This window comes from Triturus cristatus, chromosome 5_2 (assembly GCF_964204655.1).
Source record: "Triturus cristatus chromosome 5_2, aTriCri1.1, whole genome shotgun sequence".
In the NCBI taxonomy this organism is placed as follows: domain Eukaryota; kingdom Metazoa; phylum Chordata; class Amphibia; order Caudata; family Salamandridae; genus Triturus; species Triturus cristatus.
The window spans coordinates 972,956,519-972,979,306 of NC_140588.1; the positions used below are offsets into that span (position 1 = coordinate 972,956,519).

Here is a 22,788-nt window from a genome sequence, read left to right on the forward strand (position 1 = left end):
GTATGGAATTTCGAATACATTCCAATTCGGTATTAGGAAGGGACGTGTTTAGGGCATTCCTTCCTAATACCGATCGCAGTGAAATGTAAGAATGTTTAGCGACTGAAATGCGGTTGCGAAACATTCACATTTTACCACCTACTTCAAGTAGGTGGTAACCCATTCACAAACTGGAAGGGATCTCTAAGGGACCGCTTCCCCTTTGTGAATGTTTGTAAAAACCTTTTTTGTTAAACGGACCACTGCCTACTCTTAAAAAATTAAAACATTTCATTTTTAAATACAACCTATTTTCCTTTAAGAAAAACGGGCTGCTTAAAAAAAAATAGACTGCCTTATTTAAAAGCAGTCACAGACATGGTGGTCTGCTGACCTCAGCAGGCCACCATTCCTGTGATTTTAGCGATTTCTAATGGGTCGCAAATTGCGACCTACTTATTAATATTCATGTGGTAGGCCGGTTTGCGACCCATTAGGAATCGTAAATGAGACTCGAGTTTCATACATTAGGAAGAGCTATTACCTACTTGCGGATCAAAGAAAATCGCAATTAGGTAATCGCTATTCCTAATATTGATACATCCAGTCCTAAGTATTTAGGTTCCAAAGACTGCAGTTTTGTCACCCAACCCCTCAGTTGGTTGCTGAAAAAAAGCTGCCAGCATGCTGTAGGAGTCTTTTAAATGCATCAATAGCAATAGGAAACCAGCATTAACAAAGCTAATAGGTTTGACTTTTTTGTTGTGTATGCACCCAGGACCACACATTCACACATAGGACATGCACAGAGACCTGCACACTTTCAAAAATATATCTTCTGCAAGTCAACCAGAAATACAGGCATCGATGTAGACAAGCTGGTGCTATGCAGTGGGAGGCATAGACTGAACTGCAGAAGGGCGCACGCACCATGGTATGTGCGTGAGTCGAGAAGAGTGGTGTGCACCCAAGGGCCACTACATATGCACCTCAGGAAAAAACGGGTGATGTACATCATGGTGATACTAAGTTAAATGACTCAGGTGTGCCCTTGGTGATGTAGTTATGGTGAGCGCAGAATTATTTTTCATAAGCAGTAATTGTTGAGATTGAAGAAGCTGGGCGCTAGCATCTCTTCAGCTCATTTATTCCACCAACATGGCTACTCATTTATTCCACCAACATGGCTGCTCATTTTGTCCACCAACATGGCACAGCTCAACAGCAGGGTTCTTGCTCTATCTCCTGAGCTGTGCCACCAACCGCCGCACCTTCCATTGTTGGCAAGGACACCCCAGGAGTCACTGAGTGGTATGTCCACGCTCAGTCAACTCCTTAAAGGGAAGTCCAAAACAGTAATGTGGCTCATAAAACTATTGCATACTGTGCAATAGGATCACTAACTTGTTGTGCATCGTGTATGGTTCTGGACAAAGGGCTGTGCGTTTTATGGGGCCACTTGTATTGTAGACTAGATGGGCGCACTGTGATGTCAGTGAGCTATCAAGCTGCCCCACGTCAGCCTCAATGAGTACAGCCAGTCCTGTTGTTCTTTGCATTTTGGGACTTGCAGTATCTTTCCCATTAGAAATAATGAACGACAAGCACCAGAATCCAAACAAAGAAAATTGGTGGGGTTCTCTTAGCTACTCTTGGCAGACACTGTCTGCCTATTTTACAATACTTTACAGCTGTTTGTAGGGACATGAAGCAATTTGTGAGTGGGTAACATGTTTAAAATATTCTGTTTTGTATAGCTGCATCTGTACACACATAATATGAAGAGGCACCCATGCAGACATGTGCAATTGACCTTCAGACACATACATGAACCCCCAGAGCTGCAAGAGGCTCTTTATATATGTGGCACCTTTGGTTTTTCCACAGTTTTTGAGATTAAGCAGTTGTCATAATGGGGTTTTTAATCCGAAGCTTACAGTAGGGAAAGTAAAGCTACAGGTCACGGAAGGAAACTCTTTTCAGTGGTGTTGAATCAATGAAAACAGCCAATCTGATTGAAAGAATACAGTGAAGAAGCAATACTCCACGCTGATGCACGACCCTGACAGTCTTACCAAAGTGTAAAGCCAACACTTCCACTTCTCACACCACCGCTCAAATTAGATATTTCCACCTCCATTTAAATGTGGCATAAAAAATGCTGCTTTGTGGCATTTATTGAAGCCACAGCTATAATAGCCTTGTGGCTTATCAACACAAGCACAAATGTTAGACATTAAAAAAAAGCCAAAAAATCAAACTTTCAAGATCCTTTACAGGTTAAAAGAGCGCAGGGATCCACAAAATGATCAGAGGAATGTTGGTATGAAATCTTCTTGCTTTTGGAACACCTACCACAGAACAAAAGGTCATTAGAAATAGTGGAAAGACTAGGTAATGTTATGTTATGCAGATTTTTGAAGTGCACTATCACCTGGGAGGATATCCTGGCACTGAGCATGTGTGAGTCTAGGCACACCTAGTGCCTAATGGGACTACTCAAAAATCCAGGTCTTTTGTTTCTTGTGGAATTCAAGAATTAAGGAGGAGGCTCTTATGTGTAGCAGCAGGTCCTCCCACGCTTTAGGAGCAATGTAGGAATACACTTGACCGCTACATCAAGTTTTACGTACGCAAGGGATTTGTGCAACTAGGAGTCTGGATAAGGAGAGGTATCTGAAAGGTTTGTTAAAGCAGATACGACTGTTGAGTTATGCTGGGCCAGTGTTATGTAGTGCCTTAAAAGTGTAGCTTTGGACATAAATTAAGCACATTTTGGAGTGGGGAACCAGTGGAGTTCCTTCAGGTGTGGTGTGATGTGTGTGGTGTTGGAGGTTGAGAGTAATTCAGGCTGCCGAGTTCTGAATGGTCTGAAGCCTTCTGGTGAGTTTTTTGTGGATCTTGGCATAGAGGGTGTTCACATAATCCAGCTTGCTTGTGTCCAGGGCATGCATGATGGTTTTCTGGGTACTGATTGTGAGCCATGTGAAAACTTTCCTCAGCGTCATCAGGGTATGGAAGCATGAAGCAGTGATCACGTTGACTTGGGCGGTCACGTCGAGTTTGCGGTTAATGATTATCCCGAGGTTCTTGGCATGGGTGGTGGGGTAGATCTTCGTCCTAGTTCTGTTGACCACCAGGTGGAGTCCCACGGTGATGTGCTCTTCCCAGAGATCACGATTCTGGTCTTGTTGGTGTTCAATTTCAGACAGTTGGTGGTCATCCAGTGAACAATTTCAGTCATGCAAGCACTGAAACTGATCCAGGTAGTGGGTGCCTTGCTCATGAGGGAGAGAATGAGTTGCATGTCATCAGCGTAGAAGAGAATGTTGATATTGTGAGAGCAGATGGTGCTGCTAAAGGGATCATGTATGTGTTGAAGCGGGTTTAGCTCAGGTAGGATCCATCCGGATCTGCACAGTTGAGGTCACTGGCATACAAGTTGTACAGTGCCAGGCTGACTGTCTCCTTCCAGTCAGGAAGGAGCAGATCCATTGGAGTGCGTGTCCTTTGATTCTGTCGTCGTGTAGGTGTTGGATGAGGATTAGGTGGGTGACTGTGTCAAATACTCTGAAGAAGACCAAGACAATGAGGGCTGCCTCTTCTTGGTCCAGTCATGCTGATGTCATCCATGGCAGCGAGGTGGGCACTCTGTACCACTGTATAGAAAATGGCATGGGTTTCGAAGGCATCCAAGAGAAGGTGGAAGGGACAGAAGTAGCACGTCTCAACAATAGGAGCTAGGGGGCGAAAAACAACAACTGTACATATGACTTGGAGTACAGGTGAGGAACAATAACGGTAGGAGATGATGAGATCAGGAGGAAATTGATTGAAGTCAGGACTGAGAAGACAAAGAAGACTATATGGGGAATGAATTGCCCAAAAACTGATAACAAAGAATATCCCCCAGGAAGGCAGGTAAACAGAAGGACAAAGCAGCTGAATTAATCTTAGCCCCTGCTAAATAATCGAGCCTGCATTCCATCATTTTAAAGCTTTTCAGTGCCATTACAGACAGTCTCCAGTCATACGCAGAGCACTCTTGGCTCCAACTCAAAGGCACAAGACATGGGTCCCACAGCTCGCTGAGCCATAGATCACCAGCTGCTATCAGATTTTGCCTCTAGAAGCTGCCCTAGGAATCACATGGAAGTGAGTGATTTGTGGAAGAGGTGTGGCGCAGCGGCCAGGGTGCCTGACTCTGGACCACGGGGTTCACGGTTCAATCACAGGCAGCAGGTTAGCCCAGCACCATGTGACTCTGGGCAATAGCTTGCTTAATCTTCCCGACGGCCCCAGTGCCGGGACACCTCTCCGGAGGTAGCTGTGCGCTTTACAAATGCTGTTATTTCATTTCATTTCAATTCATGGCAACCTCACAGAATGTACTGCTTTAATCTTGGCGACGATGGCGATAGCTTGAGCCTGGCAGGATAGTCAGTTAGTAAGGCTTGGTTTAAGCAGCAAGAGGGCGTTGGAGATGGCCCAGCCATCATTGAAAATAAGAGCAAAAGAGGTCGTCGGGCTCGGAGCCCTACCTCCTCATTTCTCAATCGAATGACATTGGCACAATACCTTCAATTGGCAGAAAGAACAATAGTTACTGAGTGGGTGCCAGCTGAAGGCAATGTGCAGACACTCAATGAGCTGACGTCATATAGTCCTGCATTCACACCACCGGAGCGCATCGCCACCTTTCCCATCACCGTGGGCTTTATCCCTATCCTCCCTTTGGTAAGAGCATTTCTCTTACGCATTGATTCTGCGTCGTTTTACCAGTGGCCTCCTGCATTTGGAACAAAGGTAAGGACGTGCTTTCAGCGTGCGTGGATGCTGGCACGTGATCCAGGGTTGCCATGGCAATAATTCATTATGGCATTACAGCAGGCTCGCCGCCACATTAGCATTCCGAGCAGCTCTGAACTGTGTGTCAGTTGTACGCCGGCATCCGGATGCAGCCTCCTTAGCAGTATTTATGTCTTGCACAGTAGACACCACTCGGGACGCCTCCAACGCTGCACAATGGGCTGCGTTTGCGATGCTGCTTTTCTAGTCTGCGGGATTCTACTGAGCGAGGAAGCAGTCCACAAACAGAATAGGGGAAAATGTGCAAACATTGTAAAAAAAAATTTTTTTTTATTGTTCACAGTGTTCAGATGTTTAAAAATGAGAGGAATTTTCTTTAATTATTACCGTGTTAGTTAAAATTCGTCTCGTTTAATAAAACGAAATGTGAGGGGAATGGGGGTCAGAGGCAGGGGTCATATCCGCAATAAGAAGCAGAGCATCAATTCAGAGGGGTCCTCGGTGGGATGAACGGGTCACATGCTCTGACCTTAGTGTGATGCATGGCGTGCATAATACTTTAACAAGCACTGGCTACGGCAACATGTCTGAATTTTAAATAAAATGACCTCGTCAGTCAATGATGGGTTTAAGCATTCAATAAGTGATCATACATTCACTCTGTTACTCATCTCAGCACTCACGCATCCATTCATCCACACCCTGACCCTTTTTTTTCAACCAATTTTATTTGCATTTATCAACATCAAATCAAGGTATATTCGCAGTATCGGTATTCCCTCCATATGACTGGTGGTAACATTGGTCCTGTCTTTACAAACGAGGGAAACGATAGGAAACAACAGGTCATTTAGTTGCAACAACACATTCAGTATTATCTCAATCACTTGCATAAGTTGTTGCCTAATAGTAAACCCAAAAATGCCAGTAGGGACTGCTCTAGAGTCACATGGAAATACTGGAGTATGTAATAAGGAGGCGTTGTCGCGTACACAGGAGAAGGAAGGGGAGAGCGGTGATATGAAAAGATGGGGGGAAAGGGTATGTAAGGAATGACGTGAGGAGGGAAGGGGCTATTAGGTCACATCCACCCACTGACTCATTCTTGCATTCATCCCCTTAGGCAACCACAATAAACTCACACTCGACAACACATGCAAGATAAATTACAGGAATAAAAGTAGAAAAAGAAAATATGCTTCTGCTTGAACAAGTCATGCATAAGCTTGCAATAACAAATAATTCAAACAAAACAACCCGTATCAGCAAATGCCGTCTTGCGATGGTGTTGTATACGGTGTTTCGCTGTTTTGAAGTCCCAGTATGACCACTACATTTTGAACCAATGTGTTTGCCATCTTGGAATTCTAAAACAGTGAAACTCTGAACAGTACCATTCCGGGATGCTGGCCTAGTGTAGAGGTTGTGGCCTCACAGGATGAGATCATTAGCAAGCAAGCAGCCTGGTAGCACGGTCTGGGAAACGGTAGTATGCTCTAAAATAAAGAAAATAAAACTATGAGAAGGAATGAAATGAGAGGAAAAAATGGAAAACTGAAGCCTGGCTCAATAGTCCCTGCATTGAAGGGTACTCATTATTAGGTGGATGTGCACGAGATCAGAAAAATGATGTCACTCATAGGGCAATAGAGCCAATGTCTGAAGTGGATAACCTATTGCCCATCCTAAATGTTAACATGGATGCAAGTGGAGTGCTTCAGCCATTGACTCTATTGCATTGGCTCAATTTGTTTGCGAGTGATAACATTTTTCTGATCTGTTTTTTTTGTTTATCATCTTTATATATCACATATCAATATATTTATACACACACATATATAAAAATGATAGCTATATAAAACGTACCATTGAAGAAAAAAGAGTTATTATTCAGAGAAATTTAATAATGATATCAATTCTCCAAAAGAACTTTTTAATACTGTTCAGACATTTGTGGGCTCCGGTCCTTCAGTTGGCCCTTCCCCGAGCCAGATATTTTTCAATAAATTGGCCCCACATTTTAAAGATAAAGTGGAAGTAGTTTACCATGACTTTGACTCCACTACATCCTCGCAGGATCCAGGGGCCGAATCCTTCCCCCAAGACTTAAAGTTAAGTCTAAGCTTTCGGACTTGCCTTTGCTTTCAGACAATCAAGTGATTGAGCTTATCTCACACACTAAATCAGGGGACCCACACACCCTGTTCCATCTAAGATAATGCATGAATTGGCCCTTAAAATAGTGCCAACCCGTACATCATTATTCAACAATATGAAAAGGGAAGGTTGCTTTCCTAGTGAGTGGAAAAAAGCTCTGGTTTTACCACTTCTGAAAAAACACACTCTTGACTCGATAGTAAGCTACTATTGACCAATATCTCGATTATCGTTTCCTGCTAAGGTTATCAAGAAGTATCTTAATGGTGTTTTATCAGATTATTTGGAGAGTAACAATGTCTTGAAACATCTGGCATAACATTACCAATGAACCAATCGGTCCTCTTGCCTTTATAACTGGCTTGTCTTCATAATTAACCAAGACCTACTGTATTGAGCATACATTTTCCAAAAGGCAACCATCAGGTACAAAAAATTAAAATTACAAATATTTACAAAAATACAGTTAGCAAACCCTTATGAAATCCCTCCTAAGAGGGCCTAATAAAAATTATCACATTCTAAAACTAATATCACCTCAGTTTGAGTAGTTCAGCAACACCAAGAGTGTTGCCTACAATGGTTTAGTTTAGTTTATTTTATTTAGATTTATAGAGTGCCTGGTTACACCAGCTGGTGTGTCCCTGCGCTGTTGATTGCCACTGATAATTCTCAGAAAAATTATTTATCTGCAGTTAATAGGTAGTTACGTATCTACTGTGAAAAAAGCCATGTTTTGAGCTTGCCTTTGCTTTCAGACAATCAAGTGATTGAGCTTATCTCACACACTAAATCAGGGGACCCACACACCCTGTTCCATCTAAGATAATGCATGAATTGGCCCTTAAAATAGTGCCAACCCGTACATCATTATTCAACAATATGAAAAGGGAAGGTTGCTTTCCTAGTGAGTGGAAAAAAGCTCTGGTTTTACCACTTCTGAAAAAACACACTCTTGACTCGATAGTAAGCTACTATTGACCAATATCTCGATTATCGTTTCCTGCTAAGGTTATCAAGAAGTATCTTAATGGTGTTTTATCAGATTATTTGGAGAGTAACAATGTCTTGAATGATGCACAGTTTGGTTTTAGATCGGGCCATTGTACTGAGACTGCTTTAGGAACAGTCTCGGAAGAGATTAGACTCACCATGGACAATGGTGGAAGGGTTGTGGTGGTCCTTTTGGACCTATCCGTAGCCTTTGACACAGTGAGCCATACTCTTGGAGAGGTTGGCGACAATTGGGATCTCAGGATCCACTTTCGATCTTCTTTCTTCATTTTTAGCAGATCGGGAGCAAAGGGTGACCCTTGGAGAATGTAATTCAAGACCTTTTACTCTGCCGTGTCAGAGTTCCCCAAGTGGCGTCTCTTAGTTCTACACTTTTTGATATCTATGTGGCACCTCTTGCCAAACATATCCATTCTTTTGGCTTTGCCACTATTACATATATGCGTATGACACCCAGATTGTGGTGCCAATCCCTAGCAATATTGAAGTTCCAGATCTGTGTAACAACTGTTTGCAGGCTATCGTAGACTGGATGAGTAGTAACTGTTTAAAATTAAATACCCAGAAAACTGAGGTTCTCCTTTTTGGGAAAGATGTCACTTTCTGGAATAACTCATGATGGCCTTGGTCTCTTGGTTCTGCTCCTTCGCTAGTTCCTAAAGTAAGAAATATGGGAATCATATTTGATTTGGAGTTGCCATTTGCGGAACAGGTCAATAAATTGACATCTTCCGCCTTCTTTATTATGAATACATTAAAAAAAGTGTTACCCTTTATTCCACCAGGCTTGTAGAAGTCAGTCGTAATTTCCCTAGTTTTGTCTAGGCTTGATTACTGCAATGCCCTTTATTTAGGCATTAATCAAAGATCCTTAAACAAGCTTCAGATGCTACAGAATACAGCTTTTCGGTTGATCAAAAAAATCTCCAAATTCAAGCCTGTATCTTTCGCTTTGGTGGCGATCCATTGGCACTCTGTCAGAAAGAGGGTTGTTTTTAAAAAGTTATGTCTCGCTCATAAAGTGCTAATTGGAGTGGGACCACAGTATTTTAAAAGTACATTTCAGTTGTTCTCTCCCTAAAGAACATGGCGGTTTACCACCACCAGATCTGTGATTGTCTCAAGGATAAAGAAGGTGACATGGGGTAGTCGCAGTTTTGCACACACCACATGCAAGTTGTGGAATAATCCGCCCATTTGTCTGAAAAGTAAGGATAACTTTATTTGCGTTCACACGTTATTAAAAACCTGGCTGTTTTTGGCACCCCTATAGCTAATTAAGCTGGTTCAAGGTTGAAGGACTCAGTATTAAACTAGTGCCAAGGTGCCTGATAGGTATTTGCGCACTTTAGAAAATGTTAAATTAAATCAAATATATATAGATATTCTGTATGAACATGATATAATCTATTTGTGACATGTATACCATATATATTATGTATTTTAAATGTTTTTTATTAAAATATCCTAGCAGACAAATTAGCCTGTTAGACCATTTGAAGAGATTCTAGTAAGAATTATTACAGTGCAAATCTTCTACTCCCTAGGATTTGCAGAACTTGTACTTGACACCAAAACCTTTGCTTACAAATTTAATCTGTGAGATTCCATGCAAGAAAGTACTTGTCTGCAGGCTAAACACAGTCCAATAACAATCCACCCTTAAAGGCTTATTGGCTTTAACATAAGTGTTTCATAATAAATAAATGAGGCCTATTGCCTTTATTGTACTCTTTATTAAAAGAAACATCTGGCATAACATTACCAATGAACCAATCGGTCCTCTTGCCTTTATAACTGGCTTGTCTTCATAATTAACCAAGACCTACTGTATTGAGCATACATTTTCCAAAAGGCAACCATCAGGTACAAAAAATTAAAATTACAAATATTTACAAAAATACAGTTAGCAAACCCTTATGAAATCCCTCCTAAGAGGGCCTAATAAAAATTATCACATTCTAAAACTAATATCACCTCAGTTTGAGTAGTTCAGCAACACCAAGAGTGTTGCCTACAATGGTTTAGTTTAGTTTATTTTATTTAGATTTATAGAGTGCCTGGTTACACCAGCTGGTGTGTCCCTGCGCTGTTGATTGCCACTGATAATTCTCAGAAAAATTATTTATCTGCAGTTAATAGGTAGTTACGTATCTACTGTGAAAAAAGCCATGTTTTGAGCTTCTTACGGAAGATCTTCTCCAAAGGTTCCGTCCGGAGGGACATGGGTAGTTCATTCCAGCTCTTAGCTGCCAGATAGCTAAACGATCTTGCGCCCATATGAGCTCTTTTTATCCTAGGGACTTTTACCAGATGTGTTCCGGTAGATCTTAACTGACGTTCTGGTTTGTATACAGAGAGTAGGTTATGCAAATAGGTAGGGCCTTTCCTTTGCAAGATACGATGACTAAAACATAGTGCCTTAAATGTGATGCATTTTTGAACAGGTAGCCAGTGTGGTGTCTTTAGTGCATTTTCCGAGGATGCCCTTCTTGGCAGGTTCAGGGTCAGACGCGCGGCTGCATTCTGGATGGACTGCAACTTCTGCAATCCTCTTTTTGTTGCTCCCAGCAACAGCACAATCCCATAATCCAGTCTTGCTGTGACCACAGCATGGATCAGGGTTTTTCTTGATGATATAGGAAGAATGTCTAAGATTTTCCTGAGGATTTTCAAGATTCCGAAACATTTCCCTCTTGTTCTATTGATCTGAACATCAAAAGATAGTTTTGAATCCATCCATATTCCCATGTTTTTTACCTCCGACTTTGGGGTTGGGACTGGGCCAAGCATAGTGGGCCACCATGCCGGAGACCATATTGATAGAGCATTTCCTACTATCATCACCTCAGTCTTATTGCCATTTAGACTTAAGCAATTGTCTGACATCCATCCAGCGAGATCTTTCAGGCAGGCTGCAAAGCTGTTAGCTGCTTGCGGTGAGTGGGGTGTCAGCCTGACCACTAGCTGTGTATCGTCGGGCTACGACACAATTGATACCACAGGTTTTTGTACAATGTCAGCTAAGGGGGCTACGTACAGATTAAAAAGAGTTGGGCTCAAGATTGAGCCCTGCGGCACCCCCTGTGCTAGAGTGATGGGTTTTGATGTGTATGCGGATTGTACCACTTGGAAGCAACGTCCCTGAAGGTAAGATACCATCCAATCCAACGCAACTCTCCCCACACCTCCTCTCCTAAGTAATCTGTGAGATTCCATTTAACAAAATACCTGCTTACAAACAGTGGCTGCAGTGTAATAACAGTCCACCATTAGTAGCCTCTTTCCTTTAACACACGTTTTTCATAATAAACAAGTCAGTACCACTGGCTTTCTCATAACTTTTCAAAATTAACAGACCATGCCTATGAAATCTGACATAACCTTTCCCAGTGAACCAATAAGACACATAGGGCCTGATTCACAATGGTAAACTTATATTTTAGTGTAAGTGCACTATTTTTTTTGCTATTAACAAATTACGAGTTAATAGTAAGTTTACAACTGCAGAGACTCCACAGTCAGGGCGGAGAACACCACACATAAAAAATAGGCATGTCCTATCTTTTTATGTGCAGAGTTTACCGCCTTGACTGCGGACTTTGAATCGCAAAAATAGTAAACTTACACATAATTGTAAATTTACATTTGTGAATTAGGCCCACATTATTTATTATTGGCTTGACACCTTAAGCAACACAGGCCAACTGAAGTATGCATATGTTATTCATCCAGTTATAAAATTACATGTATGTGAAAGATTACAGTAGACAAAACATTATACAACCTCTCTGAAAAGGGCTTAACACAGATTATCATAATGACATTTTTCCACCCCTAGTGTTTGTCACTGGGGATGATGAACACCAAAACGCTTTACTACTATGATAATCGGTGAGATTTCATGTAACGAAATACCTGTCTACAGCCTGTAAAGCAGCGTGATAACAATTCACATTTTAAGGCCAATTGCCTTTAAGGAATGCTTTTCACAATAAATAAGACAAGCCTACAGCCTTTGTCCAAAATTTGGAATGTATACAACATACAGATGGAAAAGCAAATTACTAGGTCTCCTAAGAGGGCCTACTAATAGATATCACTGTGCAAATCTTCTATCTTCACGTTTGCAAGAGGTGATAACCAAAAGTAAATAAAGCCGTTGCTTACCACACAAACTTGGAGATTTCATGTAAGAAACTACCTCTCTGTAGATTTTAATAGCTTTTAAGAGAGTAATAACAATCCACCCTTAAATGCATATTGAATGTAATGAATCCTTTTCACAATAAATAAGTCAGGCCAACTGACTTTATTGTAACTTTTTATATTAAAGAGATGGAGATTATAACCTTTCTCATTAGCTCGCAATCATAACCAACAAAGCCCTCTGTATTGAACATATGTTTACCCACATGGCAACCAGAGAAGAAAAATCACCATAGTTACCATATTACCTATAATAAGTTGACTGATAGCACTGCAGGGGCATTTGTGTGACCTTAAAAGGCCACACACAATAGCCTTGCTTGATAAAGAGGATGGATCGAGCAGCTGAATATACAAATGATCACAGCTGTTTAGAGGGTAAGCACTCTTTTTGTGTAAATACACAAATCAAACTCAAAGAAAAGCCAACATCTGGGTGGAACTGCAGTTCCTAGCTGTAGTACTCCTGAAAGTTCTTTTTTTGATCACATAAGGACTGGCGACAGCTGTGCTTGTCATTGTCCAGCCAGACTTAATAAGGATTATCAATGCTAATAGTAGGTCTGGCCTTAAGGGAATATTGTATAGTAATGTGAACAATTACAAGTCGATAGCTTTGGAATGGATATGTATTCGTGTGGTAGCAAAGAACTGTAGAAAGGTCAGGTGACAGTTGCACTGTCAAGCAACACCTGAACTCCATGTAGGTTAATGACTGCCCTACTCCCTTCTGTGCTACTGCCAGAGAAAACACCATAACTGTAGGTTACATTGCTATCTAAGACACGTTAATAGCATTACAATGTCATGTGTGTGCCCCAGAACGTTCAAGCTTAGGCAGATGGATAAATAAACCAAATGATCACAGCTGTGTGGAGGGCGAGTACTTTTTTTTAAAAGCACCCAATTTCTACCCATTTAAACCGTACTCACAGCTTCCAACATGTGGGTGGGGTGAAAGCCTCCCTCTTGGTGATTCTCACATAACTATATGGTGACAGCTGCGCTGTCAAGCCAGTCCATACAAATGGGGGATATAATTTATATGGTAGTAGTTTGAAAGTCATTCCCAATACAAGCATATGGATAAAACATGTAGTATGCTTTCTGTGTTATGCACCTTCTGTACCTTGCTGTCTGCAGTGAGATATCCAAAAGACCAATCAACAAGCACTGGCAAAGTCAATAATCCTTGCTTATAAAATTATGTATAAATCCTCTTTAGTTTTGAACAATGTTCCTTTCGTAGTGTGCTTTATGGTGTGCTACTCATAAGAGTATTCCGTATCCAATAGGAAACAGAAATGCACCCCTATAAAATTACTGTAAAATCATATAAAGTTCTGGCAAAGTTTACTGCACTTAACATCTCCAGTTCTTCCAATGTTCATTAAAATTCCCCATTCTCACTGGTTTTCTACTAAATTATTTGGCCACAATTGCGCACAAGACAGCTTTTAATTCCTAATCTGTTTTGACCAACATTACTGATCCAAAGTAAATTTGTAACATGCCGCAAATCACGCATTGTAGTGATTTGTATCTCACATATGTTGGCCACTTTTTTGTTCCAATCGGACTCTGAATCAATGCTGCGTATCATGTAGGAGTCTTTTTTTTTAATTCTTTCATTCAACTAGTATATTTATGCGAACTTTCATGTGGGTGATAAGCAGGACTGTAGTGAATCAAAATTTAGCCAAGTCTTGTCTCAGTTCCCTACATAGGAGAGGACAATTTGTACTGAACCAGACTCACCATCAAAGAGTTTACCTGAATCAGCTGGAGACTTGCTGCGTCGCACCGGGGCCGGACTCTTAGCAAAGTTCTTCTGCGCCTGCGGAGTCGGTTTGGCAGTCGGGGGGTTCGCTTTCATTACTCGGCACTCTATTGAGAAGGACACACATCATCATTATATGAGAATTTGACATGCACCAAACTTTGTGCAATAGACTTCTGTTTTTTGTTTCTGAAAATCCTAACAATTGTTCACTGGGACAGCCACATAATAATCAACAATAGATACATGACTGAGTCACGGCAGTCAGCATTTCAAACCTGAAAATATCATGAGCTAAAGAAGGAGAGTGACTGTATTCTTTCACAGCTGATTAAAATCGAGAAAAACACCTCATTTCCGGCAGAAGTGAATCCTTAATTTATCCATCTCCCTCCAAACAAACATTGATGAAGCCAATGACATGAAAACAAGAATTGCGCATATCTGTAAGCATGCATTGCACATTAGTGGCAGACCAATCTTGTGAGAGCTCGGAGGGACCCTGCTGTTAGCTGATTGCTCAGCTGGAGCCATGAGGAAGGGTGCTGAGAAACGTCGGACAATGCCGAGATCCTACTGGTTAGGAACAAAGAACAAAAGCTGACAGTCCATGGACAGAAAGCCCTCTCAACTGAGCTGCTACTTTTTAGGTCCAGCCTAGAAGCAGGTCTAGCTGTCTTACCAGCCTCAAGCTTTTCAAAGTATTCAGAATATAAATGCATACATATGTATATACAGGGATTTTGGTCAGCCCTACTCCTCCTACTTGTTTAAGTACCATTCACCTTTAGCTTCTGCCCACCGCAACATATAGAATTGGGAAATGAGGTAATCCACTTTAATCATTGTCTCTCTTCACTGTGAGTGGCTTGCATTGAGTGTGTTAAGCCGTGTGGGTCCCTTCTCCATCCCTGCGGTCATCTTCATTATTTGCCAGGAGGGAGAGGAGTCCAGACTGCTCATGTTCACCAGTCCGAAGAGAAGAGAGCCTGGGAACGTGTAGTAGTACCATACACAAGGATAAGTGGTGTGAGATCAACTGTGGTGCCTCTCAGTAGACACCACATCTTCACTCTGCTGGGGTAGGACATCGTCCTCCAACAGACATCTTGCTTTAAGGAGGAGAGGCATGCTCCAGAAAGTTGAGCTAGCGCTTAAAATCGTCTAGTTATTCCCGCGGCGCAGGATGTGCCCAGGCGAACAGCAGGCCCGTCTGTGCCCATTAGAGCCCAGATGAGGTTGGGCCACCCCTCTTTGCTCATCTTTTTCTGCAAGGTATCTTCTTTTCCTGCTTCATATTGTTTTAATTTACCCCTGGGAGGATTGTGTATGAGAGTTTTGGGCCCTGACGACTATTTGTGCATTTACTAGTAAGGCGTTTCTTCGCCACTAAGAGGACACAAACACCTGCTTGCCGATTCAACCTTACTCCCATAACATTTAATGAATTTGCATAGAGCAGCCTATTATGCAATCAGTTTGTAATGGCTGGACATTAAAGAGACTGCAATTCAGTGCTGTTTTTAAATGTTTATTCGTGATTTGTTGAGGGATAATACGTTATTATTGTACTGTGTTGCTTGCCTGCCCTATTTTTAACAAAAAGTTTTCTATTTATCTTGACGATATTAAGCGTTCTGTTTAGCAACGATTATGAGGAAAAGGAAAGGCACGAAAAACATCTAGGGGAGACCATTAACAAGAAAGTCCCAGGAGTAATCTCAAACAATTAATTGTATTTTACGAAAAATTGACGATCTCATTGAGGAAGTGCAGCAAATGTTACATCAAGATAATCCCAATCCAATGAACCCAACTGAAAAGAAACAAAAGGTACCTTCACTATTTGAGAAAAAGGGGCCAAAAAACGATACCCCTACGACTAGTGAACCTCTCACCCCAGAAAAATTGGTACCCATCTCCACAGGCAGCTATGCTATTGCTCCCCAAATTAAAATCGAACCTCATGTTCCATTAGAACCCACAATAATTTGTACCAACTGCCTTGCCCCATTAGCTACCTTTGATTCAACAGACATGAGTCAGAGCCTGCGACCAGCCAGTAGTCCTCACTCAACAAGTCTGCTGAGTCTAGGTGCTTACTAAAGGAACTCGGGGATAATATCATTATCGTGAGGGCTGAGATTACAGGCAAGGTGCGCTTGTTGTCAGAGCACCCTTTACGAGACACCCAGACTGCCACGTTTTCAAGCCACCCTATCAAGGAGGTTGAGACCAAGGGCTGTGGGGTAGATTTTAACCCCCCCCCCCCCCCTTTCAGTACGGTAGTGGAGTTATTCTCCAGTCCAAAAAGGCCCAACAAGGACTCAATCCCCCACTTAAAATGCACCACCATGATATGCATCGGGAAACCGATCCCTACATCTTGCATTCAGCTAAGGGTCTGCATCCCCTCTATCCTAAGGCCTAGTATGGATCCAATCCTTTTGCCCCAAAAATCGACCGCCATCATGGATATCGAGAATATCTCTAGGAAACGCAACTAAGCGACACAAATCCATATTATTGTTTAGAAGCGCCATACTTTCACTCCAGACCCTTCTCAGGTAATAACCCTATCATTTCTACATCACACATGCCCCAACCGACCCAGTCCAAATTCCTACCTATTTGTTCTAGAAGTTGTTTACAGGAGGACACATACAGCCTAAATTCTCCCTCTAGTAGGACAGTGTACATGATAGGTGTTACAAAACTACGACTGCATGTTAGAGTGAATGTTCGAAAGTGCAATGGCTTAATTCATTCGGACATTCATAGGGCATTTCATCTACCCTCTGAAGTGGACAATTTTGACTGAGTTAAGTTGACACTTAAGTCCTCGCACCTTGTAAGTGTCCTGCTATCTCCTCTCGATGCTTGTGCATTTCCGCCATCAAATTCTAAAATCCAATTTAAAATTCATTACCCTGCACTAAAAAGAACCGAGAGATCACAAGATACTTCACATACATCCATTATTGATTGACTGGAGAGGACTGTTGAAAACATCTCGAGCGGATCAGCTAGCGCAGTGTTAAATTTAACACAGGGGAATATTTTGGATAATGTTACCGTGACTTCAAATTGTTTATCTGCCTCTCTCAAACCGGCCGTCAAAAATCCCTGTAGAGAGGGAGATGTATGTATCCCTATTTTACCAAACACAACCCCATTAGTAAAACTAAAATCTCTACAGGGAGATCAGATAGTTGACACCACAGGAATTACCACCTTAGAAGTATTGTTATGGAACAAAGCGGGATTAAGGAGCAAATTACCCCAAGAAGACTGGGGGGCATTCATTGATAAAGCTGATGTCATCATGTTCCAGGAAACATGGGACCTAGTTCAATCCAATAGGCAAGACTTTAAAACCTTCAACATAATGGCTTTGGGAACTTGGGCTGGTAGGCCATCTTGTGGTCTTGCCATATGGGTTAGTAGTTTATTAGGGTGTCAGCTGAAACAATTAAATATTAATTCTCCTGATATACTAGGGTTCGAATTGTTGTCTTGGAATGGCAAAAAAACTTGCCTTGTACAATGTCTATAGCAGAAGCATAACAAAGTCTACTGAATCACAGGTCATACTGAGAGAGTGTATACCGATGGCTAGTAAGATCTCAGCTGTTATAGTTGGGGGAGACTTCAATGTATGTTTCAAGCCCTCAGTCCTTAGAGGGATTTAGCGCAAGACGAAGATCAACAGTGGGGTATCACTCTACAGCTAGGTCCCTGTATTCCATCCACGACTAGGGCCGCTCTGCAGATGATAGATGTTTCACTATCCTGCCATATGAGAGTTGAAATGGTCAAACAGCTTCAGATTTAATAAGGAAAGAGCCCCACCCTACCTTGTGGCCGAAACCGCCATCAACGACCCCTGACTGTGCCAGGAGGTGCTTATAATCTGCTCGGGGCTCCAGCGGCGGGACAAGGGTAGGCCCGTCTGTGCCCTTCAGCGGCCGGCAGAGGATAGTCTGGCCCACCCCTCTTTCAAGTGACTTCTACTAAGAGGACCGAGGTGACTGTTTGCCAACACCTACACCATTAGAATTTGTAAGAACTGGACTTGAGCATCTACAATGGGGAAGCGCACTGGGATATCGTCTGCGCGCCCCATCACCAGCAGTATTGGCAGCATGCTAGAAAGGGTGGTCAGTATTGTATCAGGCGAGATAGAATTAACTGTGCGCCGATTGTCCCTGGGAAGTGAGGATTTATCGAATGGTCTCTATATTAGAGGGGTTACAACTGATCCTGCACTTGAACCTACAACAGCATTGTGCACCTCCCAGCACCTGAGGTCTGACCCCAATAATACATTGATCATTAATGGGAGTCCAAGTGGGTGTGACACAGTCGAGTCTCAGTCAACCATAGGCACCTCAACAACTGTGGCAATCCCAGCCACGAAACGTAAGAGGAAGACTGGGAAGTGTGTTTGTTCAAAAAGGAAGCAACCCCCTCGCACCAGCTCCTCTCACATCTGCTTGTCTGCATGGATGCAGTCATCATCAAGTGTCAGCATTTCAGATGCCGCGCCAAGTGGGAAGTTGAGCCATTCCATCTGTACACAGACTGAAGTCGCACCTGTTGCAACTGAATATGGGGGTTTTGGGGATACCTTCATTAATACTGTTATCAATACAGTTTCCACACAAATTAATGAGTTGTTAGACATGAAATTTACATCTTTTTGGGAATGCCTAGATCATTTGGACACACTCATGAATAAGTTTAGCCAACCGCTAGAAACAGCGTAAATCATGGTTGCCCCGGGAGAGGGTCTATTTCTATCTCTAGCATTCCTCCCATTATCAACCCACCCCCCCACTGCCACGTCTCTCCCCACTGGCCCTACCTTGGCTAGTGGCTTGTGCAGAACATGCAGACAAGTTAGGGAGTGCTTCCAACCGAAGGTGAATGTAGTACCTAATTTTCTCTCCATCAATAATGGCCTATCACCTGCAGATGAGTCAGCCCCGAATGCGTCCCCTATTCCTATGCCAGATCTTACCAACAGATCAGTTCGCGTGCAATCAAAGTCAGGCAAATCTAGTAGTAATGCACCTGACATCCCGATCAGAAATACCCATAGGCCCAACCCAGATGTTTTGGGATTACCACCGGCCGCCAGCCCCTATGTGCTGGTGTTGGCAGGAGTACCAACTCTCAAGAGGGACCAGAGGGAACTTGGGTCCAACAGAGTAAAAAATGCATGGATTGGTTATCCAAGAATAGGAGGTTCAACGTGTAAGATATGAGTGAGATCATTATGGTACGAAGAGTATGGTGGGTTGGTGCCTCACCAAAGAATATAGAAGGAGACTGTATCGTGATCAATTTCCGCAGACCATTCATGGTAAGATCCTTGTTGAGAATTCAGGAGACCACAACCACCAACAGCACCGATATTTGGTCATTACCGCTGGGCTATTTTTACAAACAGAGTCTTGGGCCCACCATAAATGAGCCTGCCTTCCCGATAGCACATAACAGGTTTTTGGCTTTGTCTGACTTGGACACCCAGGATTGACTACAGTCACCACGAGAGTCTAACGGCACTGACCACATGTCTGTATTCCCCTCACCTGCGATCGAGACACATGACCAAGCTGTTCTAATCAATGTTCCCACTGATTCAGATTTGAGCATTTTAAGCTGGAATGTGGCCAGCTTACAGTCAAAAATACACCAACCTGATTGGCTAAAACTGGTAAGACAGTAGGACATTCTCATGTTTCAAGAGACCTGGGCCACCCAAGATTTATATATTGACGGTTTTGAATGTTACAACACTGTAGCCCCAATTCCTAAACTTGGTCGACCCTCGGGCGGCCTATCAATCTGGGTACAAATTGCTGCAGGAGGTAGTGTCAAGGCCTTTTGTACAAAAAGTGACAAATTTCAAGTCCTAGTATACAAAAGGGGTGTTTCTATTTATTTAATTAATTTCTATAACAACGATTTTCAGTCCACACCAAACGCAAATTACATTAATCTATTAGAATTTGTCAACACCCTACAGCATTGTAATGGAATCGACAAAATAGCTGGAATTTGTCTGGGAGGCGATTTCAGTACTAAGCTACCTAGTAAAAACATTGCTGTCAAAGAGTCCAGTAGCAGAGGGCAAATTTGCCATAGGGACGAGGAATTATTGCTACATTTGAACAACCATAATCTAACCAACGTTATGGACATTGCTGCCGTAACAAATGATAATACTCCCCCTGAGCCGACATTTAGAGGTAGGGGTAGTGCTTCCACCATCGATTATGTATTCATTTCCCCTGCCCTTGAGGATTGTTTACTCAAAGCCGAAGTTGTCGCTACTACTTATGGTGATCACAATCTGCTTAAAACAGTGTTGAGACTGTCCCCAGGCCAACATATAATACTGAATGTGGTGCCAGGAATCTAACACCCCCCACAGACAACTTAAGACGGGTCTGGTGGGGTGTTAATAATACTGATTTGTTCTGTACGATGGTAAAGGACAATCCGAGCCTCATTGACTCTGGTCTGTCAGTACAGGACCCTAATCCCGAGGTAATCAGTGCTTTTATTAAACTTTGTGAGGCCATAAAATCCATACTATCAAAACCCACTAATGCGGTACAACCCGGACCTAGATGGTTCAACCGCGAGTGTTGTGTGACCAACAGACAGCTACGTAAGGCCCTGTCGACCAACCCGAGAAGCCACTCACTCATTAAATCACTTAGGCAGAAGTAAAAGTTAGCTATCTCTAAAAGAAAGGAAGAACTACTAAAAGAACGCTTTTGATTTTGTTAACCAGTCACGATTATGGTCTATTCTTTTAGAATATGGTTTAGAGGAAGTCTTAGTACATTTTTTGGCCTATTTACATATAGACCTGAAGGCCCGGGTTAGGATCAGCAATGATGGTGAGGTTTCCAACAACATTAAAATTCGTAGAGGGGTCAGGCAGGGATGTGTCCTGACCCCCCTCCTTTTTATCATATATATCTTAACAAACTGCATAAATCATTGGCCAGCGCTCACTAATGATGTTCCCAGAGTTAATGGCAATACACTTCATGTGTTATTATACGCTGATGACGCGGATTTAATGGGCCGAACACCCAATGCTTTACGTATCCTAGTGCGGGGGTTTGTCAATTTTCTAGCCAGCCTAGACCTGTGCGCCAATTAAAAAAAATCTTTTATAATGTCTCGTGGGCCGAGGAAACATCCCTTAAACTCTATATCTGTGGGTCACCAAAAGTTACAATGCACTAGCACTTTTCCTTACTTAGTGTTGGTCTTTACTGTGAACGGCACTTGGTTTGATCATGTGGTGTTTTGTAAGGACAATTTCTCAAAGGCTACCCCGGTCAAAGAGGACAGGGGCCATTTTAGCAATTTAATTTTTTTTTAAATCCCAGTGCATACTTACGGCGCAGAGGTTTGGGGCATCGCAAAAAGCTACAGTATCCAGTGCGAGGAAAACAGATTTTGCCAGAAACTATTGGGAGTACCGCTCTCCACCTCTCATTAAGTTTGCCACAGTGAATTGAAATTACACTACATTGAAGATTTTATAAAGGCTCGCCCTGCTTAATTTTGGCTAGCTATTTGGAAAAAAACAGCAGCGTCCCTGACAAGAAAGATTATAGGAGACTGGCTCAATTGTGAGAAGGAAATGGACACTCCGTGGCTTGCTGCAGTGAGCCAGAGTCTAAGTAGTGTTAATTATGGCCGACTCTTTTCAAACTCAATCGAAACTGATACTGTACAAAACAAGCATTGGCATAGCCAATAGGTCTCGCCTTTGGGACCTTATAAGTATTTGATTATGCAGCACAATATCCTTGGTGCAACATCAACTGTTGCATGGCTAAACACTTATGTCCCCAAGGCGAGACCTATTGGCTATGCCAATGCTTGGTTTTTTTATGTTTGGTGCATGCGTGTGTGCGTGTAGGAATTTATGAGTATTAGTGAATGCATGCTGTGAATGGCTGAGTACATGTGTATGTGCTTGCGAATGGTAGGTGTATGTGTGAGCGCTTATGAATGTATGGTTGTGAGTAAGTGTGTATGTAAATGGGTAAGAGTGAGTATGTATGTGCATGAATGTGTGGCCCCTGCCTTCTCAAATTACTGACTGTCACTACGAGAAAGAGAGAGTGAGGGAGAATGGCGAAAGGACAGAATGGGAAGAGGAGAATGGGTTGATGGAAAGAGAAAGGTAGATCGAGGAGAGGAATGATCCAGGACGGATTTCAATAGTTTTGCCAACGCCGCTGCTGGTTTCCATATCTGATTTCAATAGTTTTGCCAACGCCGCTGCTGGTTTCCATATCGGTCTGTTACTCAAAGTGGTCAACTGTTCTCACTATGCAGGGGATATTCAGCCAAACTTTATTTTTTACCCAACAGTGCAAATCACTAAGGGATCGATACTTTCAATATTACCATTAGAAATGTGTTTTTTATCATTACTGTATATGCAGGTCGTCCTATGTGTCTTTATAGTAATTATAGTAAGAAAAAGGGGGAAAAGTTTAAGAAAAATATTTTTTTTAAAAGAAAAGAAATATGGCCGTACAAGTCCCAGCATGCTTAGTGCTGCACTGTTAGAAAACCCCGGGCAACCGGGTTAGCAGTCACCCGGTTTTTCCCAGCACAAGGGGTAGCTTGGCTCGAGCGGTCGGGGGTCAGGCACCGTGTTAAGCGTACGTCACACCCTCACAATAACCATGCGTGCATCCGTTCCAAAAACGACACTACACCGTAAAAATTTATGAAAATATATCTTTGTTTATCTTGTTTTCTCTTAGTTGCAGGTTAAATAAATAATAACA

The 22,788-nt window shown here is 42.3% G+C and overlaps 1 protein-coding gene across 17 annotated transcripts in view; it reads right to left on the reverse strand.

Moving 5' to 3' along the window:
* The window catches only part of DCX (doublecortin), a 392,216-nt gene that overhangs the window by 90,092 nt on the left and 279,336 nt on the right, over positions 1 to 22,788 (reverse strand). For 14 of the 17 annotated variants that reach the window (XM_085608205.1, XM_085608206.1, XM_085608207.1 and 11 more), the window contains one exon: positions 13,942 to 14,055. In XM_085608205.1, the coding sequence (XP_085464331.1) occupies positions 13,942 to 14,055 (114 nt within the window). Of the gene's footprint in view, positions 1 to 13,926; positions 14,056 to 22,788 lie in introns of all 17 variants that reach the window. The other 3 variants (XM_085608199.1, XM_085608190.1, XM_085608195.1) reach the window with 1 other exon arrangement.